The sequence below is a fragment of the Enhydra lutris genome, unplaced genomic scaffold, assembly GCF_002288905.1.
Source record: "Enhydra lutris kenyoni isolate GAN:26980312 unplaced genomic scaffold, ASM228890v2 scaffoldscaffold15, whole genome shotgun sequence".
NCBI lineage: Eukaryota > Metazoa > Chordata > Mammalia > Carnivora > Mustelidae > Enhydra > Enhydra lutris.
Genome location: NW_019154099.1, coordinates 1,159,659 through 1,181,391, shown reverse-complemented (window position 1 = coordinate 1,181,391; position 21,733 = coordinate 1,159,659). Strand labels below are relative to the sequence as shown.

Below are 21,733 nucleotides of genomic sequence, written 5' to 3'. Positions count from 1 at the left end.
GCATTAAAGCTGGTAGTTGTTTGCCAGGAGGATGAGGAGCATGAGGGAAGGGGTGAGAAGAAAAATGGTTCCACAAACAACCATGACAGAGCCCAAAGCCCTTTCTGCTTCTGGCAGAAACAAGTTCCAGAAGATGAAGCTCCTGGGTTTGTGTATGACTATGTATTAGACATACGTTATTTAGATTGGACTTTTTGCTGAATTCAAGGGATAGAATTATTCCCTGGGAAAACAGGGTGTGCTTCAAAGATGCTTTAGTGCTGAGAATTATAAAAGGATTTCTGCAAAGACTAAAATTCCTAAAATAGCTCCAATCCCCTTTTAGCTCTACCTGCTGACCTCACTCCCATCCACACCAAACCGCAGACCAGGGAGGGTCCGGAAAGCTGAGTCCAGAGCCCCTGCCCTTTCTGGGGGTAGCACACCCCCACGGTTCACAGTCACTTACTTTGTAGACCTCGTGGACACTGGTTAGTCTGTCAAACTTGGAGTACATGGAATTCAGCATCTTCACTATCTGGATAGGTTGGCAGGCAGCACAGATGTTAGTAAATGTCACCACATCACTGAAAAGAATCGTGCACGTTTTAAACTCCCCTGCAACATAAACCAGGTGTCAGTGACAGCCCAGGATATGGAATAATAATCCTATGAATTCTAGGTGCAGGTGTCCTTTGGGAACCAAATCTGACTGTGCCTTGGGGAAAAGGAGCCGGATGCCATTCAGCCAGCAGACCTCCCCCGAGTGCCCACTACGAGCCAGTCCTCATGCAGGGAGAATCACCTAACATGAAACAGACAGGACCTTGGCCCTTGAGGAGCTCACAGTCCAGTGGAGGAGACATACGTGTCATCGAACACCCTGTAAGGTGTGATGAGAGGCATGGGAGGGCAGAAACAGGTTGAGCAGGCCCTGGCTTACAGAGAAGCCCTTGGCAAGTGGGCTGAGGCAGAGACCCAGGGGCAGGGCGGAGTACTGCCCACCACGACAGCAGAGACTGGTCACCACGAGGTGGTGAGTTCTGCTCTCTGTGTATGGCGAGAAGGCCACCATATCCTCAGCACGTGGTCCCAACTTGTCAGGCTGCTTCCAGTCCTGCTAATTTCCGTAGAGCAGCTAGACGACCTGCTTAAGTCAGACCCCCAACTCCTCTGCCTTACATCCATGACTTCTATCACACTGAGACTAAAACAGAAAATGTTTACCGTGGCCAGTGAGGGGCTCCCTCTGTCCCCTCTGTCCCCGCCACCTCTCTGGCTTCATGTCTCCACGCGCTCTCTCTGGTTTACTCCACTCCAGCCACACTGGCCTCCTTGGGGTTTTTCAAGTGCCTCCTGTGTGGGGTCCTGGCACTGGTTGCTTTCTCTCCCTGACCCCTCTTTTCACAAATATCCAAGGGGCTCTGTCTCACATCTCACATGTAAGCACCTTATGAGAACTTCCTTTACCACTCTATTTAAAATAACCGTCCCGAGACCCTGTCCTCTTAGCCTCATTGCTGCCCCCAAGCCCAAATGCCTTACATACGGGATTATATGGGATTGTTTATTTGCTCATTGCCTGTCTTCCTCATTGGACTATAAGCTCCATGAGATGAGAGACCATTTTGGTCTCTGCTATATTCCCAGTCCCTAGAGCGGGGCCTGGCACATAGTAGATGCTCAGTAAATATTTGTTAGATAACTGAATGTATGACTCCTTGAACACAGCTGGGTATTGTCTGTATTATTTATACCTTTGGTAATAATCTCCTGTTCACGTAACTTTCTCTTCCCTTTGGCTTCTGGCCTACAGTTCTTCTTCAGATTCTCCCTACCTTTCTGATCTTGTTTTATATATTCCAATGACTTTTCTTCCTTCTCAAATAATAGGTGTTCCCTAAGCTTCAATGCCTAACCCTCTTCCCTTCTCGCCTCATGGCCCCAGATCACCTTATTTATAACTCATACCGCCCGTGATTAACCACCACCCACATTCCCAACAACTTCTAAATTGATAGCCTACCCTGGAAATTTCCATTGAGTTCTCCCTACAATTCCTAACTACTTACTGGTCATGCTACATGGAGTATCCCATAGACATTTTAAACTCAGCTGCTCTAAAACCGACCTTACCATCCTCCCTTCAAATCTGTTCTTCTTTCCGGTTCGGCCTTAAAATAAATGTACCATGTGTCTCTATGCTAGAAACTTCACACTCAACCCTGACCCCTCCTCCCTCTTCCTTTCTCCTTTCTTCTCGGTCATGAAAATCCTGCTGATTCCTTTCCCATATGTGGGGTCTTAATTCAGGCATTAACCATCGCTCACCTGCACTGGGACAGGCTTTCTCTCTGTCTCCCTCTTGGGCATTCACTACCCTGCAGCCAGAATCATATTCATCAAACTAATCATGAAACTTTCCTTCTAAGAAAAAGAAACCTCAGGGAATCCTCCCCTGAGCCTCGCCTTAAGTGTCCAGCCCCACCTGGCACCGCTCTGCTATGTCCCCCCACATCCTAGGGACAGTCCCCTGCAGACGGTGTTCGTGCTGCCCCACCTTTGCTCCTGTCATCCCATTCTCCTGCAATGCCTCATCCTTCTTCTTTTTTTTTTCTGAAATAGAATATCAAGGTTTAACTCAAGTGTCAGACACTTCATGTAAAGCCTCATAGCCCCTGACCCTGTGTCTTTCTCTCCGACTTCTACTTATTATTAACTTCCCTAGCATCTGTATTTCCATACCTTTGCAACACAAAGCATGAATTCTGGAGTTAGATGACTTCTAATTGATTTTCAGCTCGTTTACTCACAAACTGGGGTGAACATAAATTTACAAAGCTATTTGGGATAATAACACCTCCCTCACAGAAACGTTCAGAAAATTAAATGAAATGGCCTGTATGAAAATGTCTATTCCAGATCCTGGAGCCATCAGGACTATTAACCCACACGAGTTTCCTTTTCTTTGGTTACCCTGTCCCCCACGAATAGATCCTGCGTATAGCTGCCAAACCCTCAAGACCATGAACTTCTTTGGGTAGAGATGGGGCAGCACCCTGAAATTCAGTAGCTTTCCCACAGATGTCTGGGGGCTAAACACACACCCATGCCAGATGGAAAGGGAGTTCAGAGTAAACATGCCATTCTCTCCTCCATAAATGGCTTGCTCTCCCAGACTGGTCCTTCGAGGCACCCAATGACTTATGTAAGGTGCAGGTGTGTTATTCCCGGTCCGAGCACAGAACTTTATTCACGATCCCCAACAGACAGGCCAGGGTCAGGCCACACTTTCAGGTCTTAGAGAGTGGGATATAGGTGGGCATAGTTGACGGGCATTTTTATTTAATCCATATTTCACAACTGTGTTCTTTCCATTATTCTTATTGTTGGGAGAAGCAAACTGAGGCCACATGGCTTATGTAACCAGCCCAGGGTCATGTCACGAACGAGGGACGGAGCCCAGTCCAGCCCTAGATCTGTGCGTGTTCAGAGCCTGCGCCCTGACCGCGGGGACGCACCACCTCCCTTGCAGAGGTCGCCCACAGGGAAGAGAAACTCTACCTGCGGCAACCTTCTTGCCCTCCTTCAGCTGGTTGGCCACGTGTTCTGGCAGCATGGCATAAAGCAGGGTCTCTGTTTTCTTCTTTTCTGTGGCCAAGTGCTTGGAGAGGATCCTCAGCTCCTCCTTCTTCCTCTCCAGCTGGTTGGACAGCTCAATCTCCGCCAGTCGCTGCTGGTTCAGGAGGATGAGGTCCCTGGTGGTGTCGTGGGGGGCGATGTCGGAGAGGTGCATGCCGCGTTCCTCCAGCTCCTGCAGGCTGCGAAGCTTCGGAGAGCACATGTATATCATGCAGCCCATGGCCTCCATCCAGATCATCTGGCCTGCCCGTCACGGAGAAAAACACGACAACAGAGCACATCACCGACAGGGGACACAGCTCACCAGATCGCCACCCACACAATATGCCCTTTCATCCCCTGCACAGTCTCATGCCCTCCCTGTCAGCCCCATTTCTTGAGGGCTTTATCCATACTTCCTGTCTCCACTTACTCTTCTTCCCTGTCTCACGGGTGCCCTTTTTTACTTGGAGGTGGCCCCATCCCTGCTTCCAAGCCACTTACTCCAACACAAGTCTGTCTCCCTCACCTCCTGAGCCCCCCTGCTGTTGGGTAGTGGCATGCAGAAACCCCCTCCCTGAAACCTCACTTCCAGAGACTTCCCTGACACTGCTTTGTCTCTGAGATTCCCCCGACTTCTTTCAATTTTCCCTTTAGGGTCTTTTTTTGCTCATCCCTTCAATGCTGGTGTTCCCCAGGGTTCTGTCTTGGTATTCTCTTAGGATCCCACAGTGGCACCCTATATCATGCCGACGAGAAATCTGAATTTCCAGAGAAACCCTGCTTCCTGGACTCAAGTGCATATTTCCTTAAAAAGAGATACGTTTATTATTTCACTATAAAAAGAGTATGCATGCATTGCAGAAAATGAAAGAAGTCAAAGAAAACAACAAAAGTCGCCCATAATCACACCACTCAGGTAATTACCAAAAACGGGTTTTCTGCCATCTTCTTTTTGTAATCTGAATTTTGCATTTTAAATTTATAATAGATATATATCCTTCCATAGCATAAATACAGATATGCATCATACTTTTTTTGCTGGCTGCATTGATTATACCATGTTTTATTCAAGCAACTAGCTAGCACTGATTATGTTATGTCCCTTTTATCAGTCTATAAACAACACGGCAATGGCCAAGTCTAAGGTAACTCATTGTGTATAATCATGCCTATTCTGTTAAGGATGTAATCTTAGAAACTGAATTACTGAGACAAACAATATGCTCACTTCTAATGTTTTTGGATGCACATTGCTAAAATGCCCTCTAAAATGATCACGACAATTTATACTCCCAACAGCAGTGAATTTTTTTAAATTACTCACCTGTATTTACACATGGTTACAGCTGAACTCACCTTCAGTCCCCTCTGCAGATCTCCTTATTTCCTTGCCCCTCACCCCTTCTATGAGCCAGGCACACTATTCTAGGTATTAAGGAGTCAGCAGTGACTCAAACTGGCCAAGTCCCTGACCCCAAGGAGTTCACAGCATGTCTTTTCAGCTAGTTACCCAAGTTACCTAGTTTTATCACTCAGTTACCCAAGCAAGAAAGCTAATCATTAGACTCAGTATTCTCTCTCTTTTGCAACCTCTACATCCAATCGCCAACTTCTACCTTAATTCTTTCCTGAATCTGTTCCTCATGTACCACCCCGGCACCACCGCTTGGGTCCTGTGGGGCTTTAAAGCTTCTCACCAACTCTCCCATGGCAGCCTCCTGCTTGCTATGCAACTTTTTGAAAAAACCAAAAACTCTGCCTTGTGCCTGTCTGAGCAATGGCCCAGATGGCAGAGAGCGATGGGGGAAGGGGTGAGTTCCTTACCTCAGAGTTTGAGTGCGGGCTTACTTTTCCATGCCTCAGGCATCCTTTCTCTTCGTGCCTTCAGGACAAATTGACTGTTGATAAATTTGCAGATGCTGAAAATGTTGAAGGTAACTTGGGGATGAATGATGGAGAAATACTCATCTAATCGAATCTTCTGGGTTTGGAGTCCCGGGACATACTTCTGAATATTCACTCCAGCTTGCTTGACCCTCAGCTATCCACAGAGGACAGATGTGAGACCAGGAAACAGAAAGCAACCTGCACCATGCACTTCCCCTTGGAAATACCACTCTGTATCCTCTGTGACTCACTAAGGAGGAGAAGGGGTCACTAATGGAATAGATACCGTAGAAGGAATAAATATTATTTTAAAAATCAAATCTGCAGCTAATCTCTGAAAGAGGAAAGGATAGTATAGGGTGCTCAAAAGCATATTTCTTACTAACAAGAAGCAGATGTTCAAAGTCTCAACTGGGTTAACAGTTCTTCTCTAACTCTGTGGGATTTCTCTGTTTCTGTCTCTTTCTGTCTCTCCTTGTCTTTGACTCTTCTGCCTTCCCTCCCTTTAGAATCCATTAATAAAGAAACTAGCAAATTCTGTAGCTTAGATCTGACACCCAGGCCCCAGGTGAAGGAGTCCATCACAGATGTGAGGAGATATCTTCCACTGCTGCCTCCAGGGGACACACAGAAGGAAGAAGCAAAATGAGTCTCCTGTACATAAAATGTCCAATGTCTACATAATCTGCCCATAATACTTAACATCACTAACCCCGGGCTGTCTGTTAGGCTACAGAAATTGACTTAACACTGTAGAATAACTATCATTAAGTTTTCTGTGATTCTTAAAAAGAATCACTATCATTAAATTTTCTGTGATTCTTAAAAAGAAAAAGGAGTTTTCAAATACATCAGAATTTAAAACATTAATAGTAGAAATAATAACATCCTCGTAGCACCGGGGAAATGCCAAAGCATATTCCTTTATCATTCCCTAGTTGTTTCTTATAGGAGTGTTTGATTTCCTCAGTTAGATCGATTCTTTGCAAGCAGAGAAGACCCTCAAATGAGTAAATTTCATAGAACCCTTATCCAGCAGTCCACTGGAGGTGATGATTCCAACAGATCAAATAAATATCAAAGAAAATCGCAACTACCTGAAGGCATTTTAACTGATATTTTTGACCAAATTTATTTTGCCTCATTGCCCTTTAAATGAGCTTGTAATCAATTCAGTTGACATAATTTTAGCCAAGGAAATTGACAACAACCAAACATTTTCCATTAATGGTCATCCTTACAGCTCCCACAAAACTGTAGCATGAGTTGGCACAGACCTCTCCCCTGCTTTCAAGCTGTAGAAAGAGAAGCTTGGTGGGACTGAGCCTTCCATAATGGCCACAAGGACGGCAAGGACCCTAATCTAAAATTTCACCCTGTCATTACTGTGTTCTTTCATCTCTCGGTGTCGTGAATTTTGGTGTCATGTCTTTTTTCTCTAATGACAAACTTTCCCCCATGCACTCCCTAGTCTAGTCTCCTTGGTGCTGTCCCCAACCCATACGTATGGAGAAGATCCTGCACTCTGGTTTCTGGAGGACGCCAAAATGAAAAAGAAGTCAATGGCCCGTCACACCAGGCTAAATCCTAGTCTCCCAAACCCTGGGGACTCCTCAGGGACTTGAAAGTCCCCACCAGCCATGAAAGACTATACAACATATTCCCTTCCCAGCTTATTCCTAATCCAAGCGACAGAGGGAAGGGGCCTCTTACTGATTCATCAAACACAATGTGGAAAGGAAAAGCATTGCAGAACGTCTTCTGTTCAATCCAGAGCTGCTCAGGATAAACTGGCACGAAGGTATTCACGAGATGCCCTGGGTGTAGAAAAAGAGAGTCCTGCTCACAGGCAGCTCACGCCACCAACCTGGCACAGAGCAGAGCTCGCTCGGGATAGCGTCTTAAACGTTCATGGGCAAAGAGCAGTCCCCACTCTCTATCACAGGCTCCCTTAGCGTCTCCAGATGGCCACAGCAATTCTTCCAAATTAAAACAAACAGAAAACTTGCTACCGGGTTGAGAAGTACCCCCCTATCCCCTGCCAAGTTTCTGCCCGACGCTGAAGAGTTTCTGGGCCAATTGGGTACGTCTCGCCATGCAAACAGAGCCGGCATTGAAACGGTGACAGCCAGACAATGAGCTAGCAGAGCAGAGCGTGTGTGCCCGGCCCAGCGTCAGGGACATTTGCCATGGAGCTTTTTAGACTGACAGTTTTGGGTGGCACATGAAAATTTAACCAACAGCCCTATTTGGCAGGGGGTAGAGATTCGAAATGGAGCCTTTTTGATATGAAAATCTCCCAGACAAAGGATGTCAATTGCGTGTTTGACTTGCTTGCCATGGCTTGAGGGACTCAGAATGCAGCCTTTTGAGCCCTGCAGACCTCCTCCCAGATGCATGTCACCAGGACCTATGGGGCAAGACGGGGAGGGCTCTAGCTCCGGGCTCCCAGTGGGGCGGGGCTCCCATTCTGGCTTAGTCATTAGTACTGATCATGGGATGGGCTCAGTGTCAACAAGGGCACCTTCAGAGCCTGACGCCTTCATTTTTCATGCAGAAGATGGAGGACCTTGTTCAGGGCGTTACAGTGCCTCAGGGACAGAGCCAGAAATCTGCTTTCTTGGCTCCTGATCCAGTGTGCTTTGCACTACTGGACACCATGGTTATTAACTGCAGACTTCTAGATCAGAAGTGCATCCCAGTCCCGAAGGCCCGAGAAGCTATAGAAAATGCATTGTTTTTGAGAATATGTCAGTGCTCATCCTCCTTCCTTTCAACACAGTCTCCATCTAGGACTGATTCCCATCCTCTCTCCAGTGGCTTTCCCTTATTATCGGGGAGACTGTGTCTCTGCGTCACCCAGCACAAAAGGGACAAAGGAAGGCAAGCTAGAGTCTGATGTCTTAAAGTTAAAAATCCTGCCTCCAAATCCAAGCTCTGCAGAAATCAGTGACATCATAATCATGGAAGACTTGACCCATTTGTGTGCACCAAGCCATTACTCTGCTCCAAGAGTCACAGTCAGGAAAACAGCCCACTCACCTTTTCCAAACATGACTATGTTTCTCACAATTTCCCAGTGTGATTTCTTCACAGGACAGACAGAGACACTCAAATATTTCTCTTTCATCCTAAGGAAAGCCGCCTCCATGGCCTGTAGGTGACAAAAAGAGAAGCACGTGTGTCTGGTCATGGGACTGGTCATGTGCCTAGAGGTGCACAAGCCCCATTCTTCTGTAATCAGGACCAGTGGAACAGCAAGGCCATGCAAGGTCAGTTTTAGCAAGACTTCCTTATCCCTAAGATTTGTATCTAGTTAATCTTCCTGTTGCTTCTCTGCCAAAGGCAGCAAGGCCTTCTTACAAATCTCACGATAGGGCTGGCAGGAAAATCACATAGGAACATCTTCTCTTCTTGTGGTTGAAGATTCTGTAGCCAACAGACTCTGAGGGGGGCTTTGAATGCTCTAAGACATAAACACTGGGTGCTCCAGGAGACAAAGAATCATCGGGATGCTTGCATAAGCTGTGTGGATATATGTAGGACCTAAGTAGAAAACATTCACTCTACAAGTTGGAATTGAGGCAGCCATCACAGGATCAGGAATTGACTCCAGACTCCCAACTGGTCCCAACTCTAGAAGTGGGTGCTAAGGGCTTGAAAGGTCAATTTATTTTAGAAGGATTGCAAAATAAGCCACAAACCCAAATGTCTGGCCTTCTTATCGGTGTTTTTAGAGGTGAAAATGTTCCAGGCTGAAGTTCATCCCTGAAAACCTCCCAGTGTTTTATCCAAGTTTTCTTAACCCAGCCGTTCTCAACCAATAATGATTTTGTCCCTACCACTGCCCTGGAGACATTTTTAATTCCCACAGCTAAGGAGTGGGGAAGCAGGGTCCTACTCACGTCTGGTAGATGAGCTAGGAATGCTACTAGACGTGCACAAGACAGCCCATCATAACAAAGAATTATCTGGCCTAAAATAAAATGTCAATAGTGTTGAGGCTGAGAAGCTCCCCTTAAATCCACGATTAGAAAGTCCATTTGGTTCTTTTCTTTGCATCGATTGTTCTGAGACTGGCATTTCCACTAAGAGGATCTGTGCTTCCCGAAGACATAACAAACCCAGTACCTCTTGGTCTCTCAGGATGTCCTGATTGTCTTGTATCCGGTTTGGTTTTGCACTTCTCATCTCTCTGTGAGACTTCTGCACAACCAGAAACACAACATGCTCCTTCTTTCCTGTCCTCTCGTCTTCCTTACTCATGTCGAGAATATCCATGGTCACATCAGTGTCAAAGAAGTCTTTGGCCACAGCCTCAATGATACCTACAGCAGAAGGACACTTTACGGTGAGGGATGGCAAGAGGCGGTTTTGCCACCAAAAGTTATAATCAAGTTAGACTTTAGATGAATATCCCAGAGTTCACTAGGCCCAGGCCCTGCACTGCATCAAGACAGGCAACAGAGGACAGATTAATAAAATTAAAAATAAAATAACTTCCGGGTAGAGGTTTAAATTATATATGTCTGCATAACAAATATAGCCCTGCCAATCTAATTTCTAGTTTAACATCTATTCATTTGTTTGTTTATTTCAGGAAGGCACTGAACTCACTAAACCAACTCTAGAAATAATGTAAACAAAATCTAGTTATAAAAGCATTAAGGACCATGTTCTAAAAAGAGGTGCTCTGGAAATCTATCCCGGAGTTATAATATAAGCATGGGAAAATTGTGCATGAAAATGTTCACCAAAGCAATAATAAAAGAGTAGTATCGACTAAAAATTCAACAATAGGGGACTCATTATTTACAATATGGATTATCGCTCGGCATTTGAAAATGAGTTTAAAGGACCATGTGGAAACACAGAAGGATGCTTTTTCTCCATAATGCCGAATACACAAAGAAAGGTTGATACAAAATAATGTATGCAGAATCATCATAACTATGTAAACATGTAGTTCAAAATGTTAAAATAAAAAATGGAAACTGTTCCTTCTCTTGGCACCTTGGGAACTTATTTTAATGGCCCAAAGGCTTTGGGAGTAATGATCAAGATGACAAAGAATCAGATTACGGAAGAGCTGGGCGGGCTATTAGCCATCCTGGAGAATCTGTGAGGAGAACTCCAGAGACGTCATATCTGTGGGGCTGGTGGGGCTGTTCCCATACCTGGTACGATGTGGCACAGACCACTCCTATCAGAGTAGTAATGGAGAAGCATTTTCCCATCTGCTGCTTTCTCCACGCGGAACGATGGTGCGTTCATCTCCTATTTGAAAGACATGACATGTTTCTCCCCGTAAACCCAAGTTGTTTAAATTATACTTCTAAGGCTTTGTGCACAACAGTACTTACCCATAACAACACAGAAAGCTGTATCTCCAGCCCCTCTCCAATCATATAAAATCCACCACGGTTTTTGGCCCCTTTTGATATTATCCCTAATTCCCTAACCCACTCTATATGCAAGTATTAGCTCTCTTTTAAAGAGAAAGAAACAGGCTCAGTGGAGTCAAGGCTGAAGTAAGGGTGCAACAAATATGGACCCCAGTGAGCCTTCGCACACTGCGCGCTGCTTCTAGCCACACCCCAGGGCGGGCCAGCCGCTTGGCCTGTGAGCGGGTGACCATGGGTGTCTTCGCCCTCCGAAAGATCAGGCGCTCAGAGCGACTTGGAGAAGAGTTCATTTCTCATCCTGGAAGTAACATGCTGTCTGCTGTGTAACACTGCACATTTGGAAAATCAAGATATATCGGAAGAGATCATCTTTCTCTGGGAACAAATGTTGACATTCAAGTATGCACCATCTCATGGTAGCTGTATGTCAAGAAATAAAGATGGAGACGTTGCCTGGGGGAGTCTCTGAAAAGAAACAGCCTCCCCCATCCAACCTTGATTAGTAGGCAGCTCAACACCCAGGCTTACAGCCTGTGGTCCAAGTGAGGGAGGAGACTTAGGGAGGTGGGTTCCTACCATGATATCATGATATTTGCTTTCTTCTATGGTGGGAGGGTTTCTAGTTAAAATGAGTTTCTTTTAAAAAATTTTATATATGTATATATATATATATATATATATATATATACACACACACACATATGTATATATATAATTTTTAAAAATTTAAATATAGAAATTAAAGAATTAAAAATTTTTAAAGAACTTAAAAAGAATTTTTTAAAAATTTAAGAATATTAAATAAATATATATATGTATATATAAAGAGGATTTGAGGCAACACATATAAAAAGCATGTAATAAAATAGGAAATTGAAAGTTATTTAAAAAACTTTGCCCAGGCCCTGCATAGTGAAAAAAATAACAGAGTCTGGAAGGGCTAGAAGGAAAATTCACAGCCTCTTGCTATCACTTCCACCTTCAGTCCTCACCCCCAGCCTAAGCTACTTCCCAGAGACGCTGCTCAAAGTCTGTGCTTTTAATTCTATCCAACTCTCTGAATAGTAAGATAATACTTTTGTTTTTTTGATTAAAATAGAGTTTTATGGAAGTGGAGAATTAGGGCAAAGGGAAAATAATGGGAAGCAGACAGAGCATGATCTTTGGGAAACAGGCTTATGTGGGGTTGCGTCCCGGCTCGGCCACCATAACCTGGCAACTGGGGCAATTATTTGACCTTTCTGGACCTGTTTTCTCATCTATATCATGAGAAAAAATAAGAATACCTAATCTTAGGAGTGTAAGGAAGATAATTCAATGATTATAAATTACTTAGCCCAACGTCTGCCTCATAATTAGCACCCAATGAAAGTTAGCTTAAAAAAAAAAACAAGATTAAAGGCACAGCTATAATCAGAAACGTATGCATTAAGGCTTTGACAGATGACTAGAGGCAGACATAAAGAAAAGTCAGCATTATCTTATTTTACTTGTGCCTAGAGAGACAATCTAGAATGTTCTGCCCAGTACAAAGCTCGATAGCTATCAGGTATCACTGCCAGTATTTAATTACAACTTGCATATTAAAACATTTATATATTTTATTCATGTCATCATGTGCAAAATACCCTCACTTACACCCTGAGAAGTTCTATTCTTTTAAGATTTTATACGTTTATTTTGAGAGAGAGAGAGAGAAAGAGAGGGTGAGAGGCACAGGCAGAGGGAGAGAAAGAATTTCAAGCAGACTCCCCACTGAGCACAGACCTGACTTGGGGCTCGATCTCACGACCCTGAGATCATGACCTGAGCTGAAACCAAGAGTCAGACAATTAACTGACTGAGCCACCTAGGCACCGCTGAAAAGTTCTGTTCCTTAGCATTGGTTTGGGCACGTGAAGGAATGACAGATGGCTACCCCAGAGGAAAAGTATTAGGAATTAGGTGTACAAACAACGGGCTGGGACTTCAGACCCTCAGTTCCATCCACCCTTATTCATTAAAGTGGGAGTAAATGGTGGGCACAGTATCTGGAGCATAAAAGACGTTCCATAATTTTTTTTTTTTTTTGGTTTAATGAATGAATGGGAGAACATTAACATTCTCCAGGACTGTGATTTGAGATATTAGCCAAATTTACAGGTGAAAGATGCTATATTAAAATATGGGACATTATTGAAGGGGCCCAACTGTATTTCTTTGTATCCTAACAGCAGTGCTTTCGCTAAGAAATTTTAAAGGAAGTTGCCATATGAATTATTATCATTTTTTTAACTGGCCATATGGAACAGAGAGAAAAGGGAAAAGAAGGAAGTTATTATTATTTGTGAAATGCCTTTTCTAGACTGAGCACGATGCGGGGGACTTCCGCATGTGCTCTCTCATAATTCACAGAATAATATGGGGGTGGATTTTTTTTTTTTAACTATTCATTCCTTTTTGTCTCTGTGTTTGCCCAATGCCTACAAAAGTCTTGGCACCGAGTAGATGCTCAATACATACTTACTAAATGAATAAGTGAGAAGCTAGAGGTCCATTGAGGGTACTACACAGCTAGTCAGCTGGTCAGACAGTGTGGTAGGCCCATATGACCCCATTGTCAGAGCTCCTTCTGTTCCTTCTGTCCTTGAGTAGTTCACAAGATAGCAACAGGACAGCCCACCTACTCATCCTACTTGAAGTCAGTTAAGGCTTCCAAGCTCCTTATTCTTTATGTGAACAACAGAGAAAATAATCATTTTCCCATTGAACACGCAGAAGGGTGCCTTATGGTTGAGGGGGCATTTAGCTTAGATATTCCCATTTTATCCCTATGACAACCCTTCAAGGGCAGTTATGAGCATTAAATATAAAAATAGGGAAGAAAGCTCGGTCAACTATCAAGAGTCCTAAAAAGAAATATAAATAATTTTATATAAAATAAGCTATTATCAAAAAACACGTAAGTGCCATTTTGCCTATTTAATGGAGCATTTTCTTTTCTTAAAAAAGGAAAGGAGGTCTAGGCGTTTGGATTTCCAACGATGCCTACAAGGAAGAAAACCAAGGGAAGAACTCCAGAAGGATAGATCCCAGTAGGGACATTAGTTTCTCAACACCGCAAGCAGCCACCCCGCAGGTCCTCATCGCGGGATGGTTTCAGACTGTGGCTCTGGGCCCTGTCAAGCCCTTCCTTCTGATACATGACAAAATGAATCTGGCTACAGAAGCTATTTATCAGCTCCATCCAGGCCAGGAAACCTGAGGAGCGATCTTGCAAATTCACCGAAACCTGACTGTTTCCCAGCCTTCGTTCCCGCTGGGATCAGTCTTCCAGATTTCATTCCAAAGCCACACCAGCGACTGTTGGAAGAAGCTGACCTATGTCGCCAAGCTGACCTCTTCAGCTTGTCCTTCTTTGTTGCCAGTCAGCTGATCAAAGTGGCCAACAGGCATTCATTGTCCCATCCTTCCAGACACCGAGTACCAAGGATTCTGCCCACCCCTGCACCTGCACCCCTCCTGGGGGCAGGGCGACGATGCCCGAGGACTGCCTCAGGCATTTGCTCCCCCTTGGAGCTACCAAGACCGGCCTCAGATAGTCTTACCTGATAAGACAGTGCGAGGTAACTGTGGAGGGCATCAAGGTTTTCAATAAACTCCGTGAGGTTTCCGCCCAGTGTCCGTAACATCCTGTCGTAGCCAGACATCTTGCAGAATTTAAAGAAGTATTCTCCAAAGAGTTTCAGAATGGCTTCCATGGACACGCCTGTGGAACCCAAAGCATAGCCCCAAAATAAAAGCACCTGCAAAGTGTTCATTCTTATTCAGGCGGTCTTCCTTGGGCTCCAAAGCATTCACATCCTGCCCATGGGACACGTTACTGAGCAGGTTCCAAAGGGTTCACTTTCCACCGTGAGGAAGACAATGAGTCCTGACACGGGAACATGAGATTCTTCTAACCCTACCCCAGTCTTCTCTGTGGTCCCCAAGGCATAAATTCCTCTACAGTCCAGAAGCGACAGCTTCCCATCCCTATACTGGCTGACTCTGGCTTCCAGAGCCAAGTTTGCTCTGCGCAGGGCTCTGTATGGCCCCCTCCAATCTCCCCTACCACCGCTAGATGTCTTTAAAGACAACGGCTTGTAAATGAAATGAAAAGCTATCTCTGAGAAACAGCTAAGAAACAATATGGATGAACCTATCTTGATTTACCCAGAAAATGATGCCGAATGCTTGCAATGATCTCCCCTTTTCCTCTTGTCCTCTCCCCATCCCAGTTTCCTCATGGGGTGTACTTTGCACACCGCACCCTCCATAAAGATTTCTCTGAATAGCCCACGTCACACTGGGTACTCTTCCTAAGGGTTGCATTTTACTTTCTTCCCAACTGTGAAATTCCTGAGAGGCAGTGACCTCATTCTACACATTTTCTGTGCCGGACACAAGGTAGGAGCTTGATAAAGACCTAGAGGTAGATTGGTGGCCTTTGCTGGGGCTGCTGCCACTGTCTGCACTGTTGCAATAGACAGAATGTGATTGTTTGCTTTATAGAAGCAGAAGTCTTTATTAAAGAAATTTTATAATTCCTGAAATACTCATTAATCATTAAGTACTCAATAATCAAAATCATCAATTATTTTTCTCGGCACATGCTGAAACCTTGTAGGTTAACTAATTTTATTATCATGTCCCCTTTTTTACAGGTGAGGTGTCCCCTTTTTGAAATTGAGAGTCGTCTTTGTTAATGGATCTAAACCAGGGGCAGAAGCTCTAACTCTAAATTTGGTGATTTCTTTTTCTTTTTTTTTTTTTTTAAGATTTTACTTATTTATTTGACAGAGAGAGAAAGTGCAAGCAGAGGGAACAGCAGGCAGAGGGAGAGGGAGAAGCAGGCTCTCCGCTGAGCAGGGAGCCCAATGCAGGACTCAATCCTAGGACCCCGGGATCATGACCTAAGCCAAAAGCAGACACTTAACCCACTGAGCCTGCCAGGTGCTCTGCATTCAGTGATTTCTATACCACATCCCCCAGTCTCTAGAGCAGCAAATAAACGAGAGTTCTCCTCAAGAGTAAGGACTGCTTATGGGCCGTCATCACTGACACAGGAGACAGGACATCCCTTGATGCTGGTGGCCTGGTGTGTCTGTGAAAGAACATTCTCTTATTTCCTGTGATGTGGCGACTCTGGGAGGTCTTGGGGTCTGGGACAAGGCCTGGAATGCCCAGGCTCACGGGAGAACTGCGGAATTTACAATCACCACACTCCCTGGCTGGATCCTTGCAGGGCTCTGTGGTGCTCTGGCTGAATCTGGAATTCCCAGCAAGGGGCTTTCCAGGTCCCTTGAGCTTAAGGACAATTCCTGCAGGGGTGGCAGGGGATCAGAGGAGGCCTGGGTACGTCCCAGCCTCTGTTTGCTTCTTGAGATGATCAGAGAAGCAGATTCCCTATGGCTCATTGTTCACACCCAGACCCTTGGGCAGATAATTGTTTTGTAATCTGAGCAGGAGAGAGCCCTGTTCTGAATTGGTCTGGTCTTACCAAGGGTGAGTTACACATACATTCCAAAAATATATTACCCAGGTCTTTTGAATCAAGACAAAGCTTGGGAGGGTAGAGGGTGGGAATGGCTTGTGTTAATTGCCTCTTTTGGGTTCTCTGCTTCTGGGTCCATCCCAAACTAGATGCAGGCAGGCTTGTCTATAAGAGCAATCAAGGGCCACCTGCTAAGCCGCAAAGACCTGAAATAAATTCCACTCAAGTCCTTTCCATTACTTATAAGCCCCTGGGAGAAGAACTGAAAAGTGCATGGACAGGTGTGGAATCATTCTTTCCTCTTTCCCCCTTCCCCCTCCCTTCCTGCTAAATCTGGCTGATGCAAGCTGAGAGAAAACAACTGTGTGTGTGTCCCATGGGCTGGAGTGCTGAGCAGGTGCATCCTGTTACCCGCCAGGAAAGCACAGATCCCAGAGACCTCCTTCTCCCGGGAACCATACTCAGGAGGACACGGCTGCTGGCAAACCAAGCAAGGTATAGCAAAGTGACAGTGGCATCCTTGTGTGGAAAGACTATCTGACTTTTCTCTTAAATCTGTAAACCTCCAAAAATCCATGAAGATGCTTGTTCCAGACCCTGGTTATTTTGTTCCTGGGCACCCGGCTCTATTCATAGGAGAGGCCGGCTGGTTCAGAGACTAATGATGCTTGAACACAGATCTCGAGTTTGGGTGTGGCCTCTTCTATCCGTGCTGGGTCTGGGGCTTCTTCTCGGATTTCTGGTTGAGAGAGCTTGCCTAGCAGAGCACAGGTCACTTTTAAAAACCAGTGTTTTTAAAACATTGTGTTGTGTTGTTACACAGTTTCAGCTCAGTGAACTTAGGATTCCATGAGTTCTCTAAGTCACAGGGAGTCAGGGAAAAATAGGAAATGAAAAGAAAATGAGAAAATTGAAAGAGCCATAGGTGCCTTAACATATTTTTTGATGGTGCAAAGGAGAATCTATAGTATGCTTAGCATTTTATCTTTTGTGTAACAGATCAGGGGAAATACGGAAATATGCATTTATCTGTTTATTTGTGCAAAATGAAACACCAGAAGGATAAACCAGGGACTTTTGGGATTGCCTACCTACAGGGCATTGGTGGGAATGAGGTAGAGAGGTTAGAAAAATTGTGGAGGGTGGGGGACTGACATTGTTCTGAGCATAACTATTTGGACAGTTCTGGTTTGAGGAATCATGTTAATGACTCATATACTGAAAATAAAGAAAATAAATACAGTATAAATAAGGATAGGGAAAACTCCGAGATACAATTCAAACAGAAACAGATTAATAGAACAGCATTGTAACAGAACAGTTTTGAAAAATCTAATTACCCAGGAAAAAAAAAAAAAACCCAGTAACATCTGAACATAGGATTTACACTGCTCTGTCTTTAGGCTAAACCCAAAACCAAACAAACGAACAAAAAACTGTAAACAAATATTTAACTGTAGTTAGTAGGTTTCCTTCCCACAATGGTGTTGGTAAGCAATTCTGAAACGACTTTCTGAACATTTGAGGATTAAGGGTGTAAGTAAATATATTGTGAAAAGTGGGGAACAAGTTCCTCAGTGTATGAGAAGGCAGTTACAGTTATGGAAGGGCAAAGAACAGAATGAAGTCTGTGAGGTAGATTAGCAAATCTACCATAATAAGACAGTAAGACTCATCATGCTATTAGATGGATAGATGGAAGGATGGATAGATCTATTGATCAGTTGATCAGGGTGTGTGTGTGTGTGTGTTTGTGTGTGTGGTCAGAGCTCCTTAGAGAAACAGTAGATTTCAGAGCTGGGGCAGGGAAGGGCTAAGACAAGCCTATAACATCTAGTCATCCCAGAAACTAAAGAAATAACCGAAGAATCAAAAGGACAAAGAGTCCAGCTTAAAGGGGCTTCCACTGGTTCAATCTTGGAGAATTTGAGCATCAAAAGAAATAATGAAATCAAAGGATCATAACCTATTTAAAAACTAATAGCCAAGGGCTCATATTGATATAAATAAATGGGGAAGAGGGGAAAATCCTTTCTTTCCCAGTAGAAATCCAACTAATAAACATAAAAGGAACAATATACCATTTGGCCACCACCGTAATAATGGTTTCAGGCAAGAATCACCAATGAGTATTAAAACTGGGGAGGGAGGAGTTTGAGAAGCAACTAGATATTTGCATAGTCTTAAAGTATCTTCTCACAAACTACTGATTACAAAGGGAAAGACAGGACCAATGTGGTAGAGAAACCTGGCAGATCCCTCCTTAACCAAGCAATCGAAGTTAACACCAATAACAGGACAATGGGACAAAAGGACATCATATGCCCCCTGCTACGGTGACCTGGGAAGGACAAAACATCCCTTCTGTGGTCTTGCCACCAAGAAAGCACAATGTGAATTGAATCAAGAGGAAATATCAGATAATCCTGAGTTGAGGGCATCCTACAAAATAGCTGACCAGAATTTGCCAAAGATAGCAATGTTACAAAACCCAAAGAAAGACCCAGGAACTTTTCCAGATGTCAGAAGACGGAAGAGATGTGACAACTTCCGCAGTCCAAGGTTTTCTTTGTTCTAAAGGATGTCACGGAGACAACTGGAAAAATCTCAATAATTTCTATAGGTTGCGTGATAGCCTTACATATATGTTCATTTCCTCAGTTTGGTAGTTGTATTACAGTTACGTAAGAGAATTTTCAGGGCTAACGAAACATCATATCTGCAACGTACTAACGATTCAGGGGAAAAAAATTACAGATAGAGAAGGATGGATCCAGTATAGTAAAATGTTGACATTTGAGGAATATGGATGAAAAGTATATGGGAATTCTTCGTGCTATTCTTGCAAACCTCCTGTGAGTTTGAAATTATGTCAAAGTAGAAGTTTTTGCTGATTGTCCTAAAAAGACCTTAGTAAATCTAATACAAAAAGACCACAAAGACCACATTTATCCATGGCCAGCTGAGATACAGCTGGATTCTGGGCCTCTGTAATATTATGAATTTTGTTAGGTATAATCAAGGCATTATGATTATGTTTTTAAAATGTCTTTATCTTGTTAGAGACTCATACTGAAATATTTATGGGTAGAATTATGGGAAACCTGAGATTTGCTTTAAAACATTCCAGCAAAAACAAAACCAGAAAAAGGATGGAGGGACCAGAGAGATGGAACAAGATTGGTGAAATATTAATAATTATCGAAGCTGGGGCAGGGGCACACGTGCTTGAGAATACAGTTCTCTGTGTGTGTGTGAGAGAGAAAAAGAGGCTAAAAGGGTTGTTTGTTTTTGTTGTTTTAATGGAAGGCTTCTTTGCTGGCAGGAAAATCACTGTCAGGAAGTGTCCATTTTCTAGATGCTCGGGTCCCCAGAAGAGATATGGAGCCTTTGAAGTAGGTTTTCAATTGGAATGATGTCTAAACTCAAATTTTCTGACTTAACAAGCCTGGCTCTTTGACATCACCGGGAAATGTTACTTCTTCCTGGGTGATGGCTCAAGGGACTAGAAAGAGCAGAGGCGGGCTGTCCAGGGTGGAGGACATGATACCTGTCAAACCCTGCGTGAGAGCTGACGGGCAGAGGAAGGCCACAGAGCCACAGCTGCCTGAGCTGGGCCTTCTGGATACAGGGCCCACTCAGGGCCGCACCCCCCAAGACCCCTGCCCACCTCCCATCGCCTGCATACAGGGAACAAGAGCCATTCCTCATAGTGACCCACCCGAGGGACCCAGAGAAGCACGTGCTCTCCCACAAGATGGGGACGTGTATGCAGTACATTTTAGAAAATTTTCCATCGAAAATGGAAAGACTAATGTAGCCAAAGGAATAAGCTTCTGATAAACTGGAAAGAGCCATTCACCTAGAATATTCTCCTTCTCAAATAACATCACCAAAGCCAGGCCTGAGATAATAGGAGAAATCTTGTGTGAGTAGGAGGAAGGAGCTTAAGAAAAGCAGGAGGGGCACCTGGGTGGCTCAGTGGACTAAGTGTCTACCCTCCATGGCTCAGGTCATGATCCCAGGGCTCTGGGATCCAGCCCCTTGGCCTGCTTCTCCCTCTCCTTCTGCCCCTCCCCAGCTCTGCTCTCCCCCAACTACCCACCTTGTCAAGCTCACATTCTTGTTAGGGTGCTCTCTCTCTCTCTCAAATAAATAAATAAAATCATAAAAAAAAAAAAAAAGAAAAGAAAAGCAGAAAACAGCTACACATGTGAGTACCACAGGTTGCAAGGAGGAAACAAACTTTAAACTGGGAGGGTGGGGGTCCAGAAGCAGCAGGACTGTTCACCAGCCCGCAGAGGAAGACCAGCTGGGCCATAGATGACACCAGCTCAGGCGGGAGGCCCTCCACAGCAGATCACGAGCTGCCTTCTTCCCGGCAAACTTGGGAGCAGAGGCTTGGCCTAGTCAGGGACCTCCCAGGTAGGGCCGGGGGAGGGGGACAGGGCGAGGGTCTGCTCTGTGGAGTATCTGCTCTGGGTGAGGCGCTTGGCTTGCGGTATTGTACTGCATCTTTAGGACGGGCCCTCTGACGTAGGGGCCGTGGGTGTCATGGCTGCTTACCGATGGGGAGTTTGGCCCAGGTTACGTTAGTTATTAGGGTATGGTACAGCTGGGGGTTCACCCCAGTCCGTCTGATCCCAAAGTCCTTGCTAGAGAGCCCGTGCCCACCAGTCATCAGCTGCTTGGAGCTGTGCGCTTGGAAACTGGGCTCAGAACCTGCATGCCAGAGGTCAAGCCCTTACCCTTGGGGGCGTGGTGGGGGAATCACCTTTCTGGGGCAACTGGTCCCCCCTCAGAGGGTCATGGTAAAGATCAAACATCGTAATGCCGGATTTGGGGACTTTGTAAATTTTACATTGTTGTTCTTATCTTAAAAGAGGCAAGCACCAAGAAGGCTTGCTGGCATTTGCCGCTTGCTGACTGTTGAAACGTGTTTGACTATTGGTCTCTTAGGAAGCAGAGTCTAGACTGACACAGCTGTGCCAAATGGCTGTTGTGTACTGTTTTGCATTTTGTCACTTCAGATCACTAATAACCCACTTACACACTAAGTAGGTACTTATTCATACCCAGAACAATTCCTTATGCAATGCTTAACCTGCCATCTGGTCCTATCCTGAATTCTGCTCATTGAATGCACAGAGCTATGTGGTGGCAGAGTGGTCTGGAAAAGTCCCAACAATTTGCTTAAAGGTAGGCAAATTGCATTCTGGAGCTCACTTGGAAAGCAAAGCATTGACTAGTGGTAACTGAGCGTGCTTTTCTCCTTTGTCTGAGGGAAGAGTTTGTCTCAACTGACCAGTGTCTTTTGTTAAAC

At 44.6% G+C, this 21,733-nt stretch overlaps 1 protein-coding gene across 1 annotated transcript in view; it reads right to left on the bottom strand.

Moving 5' to 3' along the window:
- The window catches only part of LOC111147095 (guanylate cyclase soluble subunit beta-2-like), a 42,894-nt gene that overhangs the window by 15,699 nt on the left and 5,462 nt on the right, over positions 1–21,733 (bottom strand). The window contains 8 exon segments of the mRNA XM_022502983.1: positions 449–597; positions 3,544–3,864; positions 5,428–5,644; positions 7,204–7,307; positions 8,533–8,644; positions 9,622–9,818; positions 10,668–10,767; positions 14,483–14,643. Coding sequence (XP_022358691.1) covers positions 449–597; positions 3,544–3,864; positions 5,428–5,644; positions 7,204–7,307; positions 8,533–8,644; positions 9,622–9,818; positions 10,668–10,767; positions 14,483–14,643 — 1,361 coding nt within the window.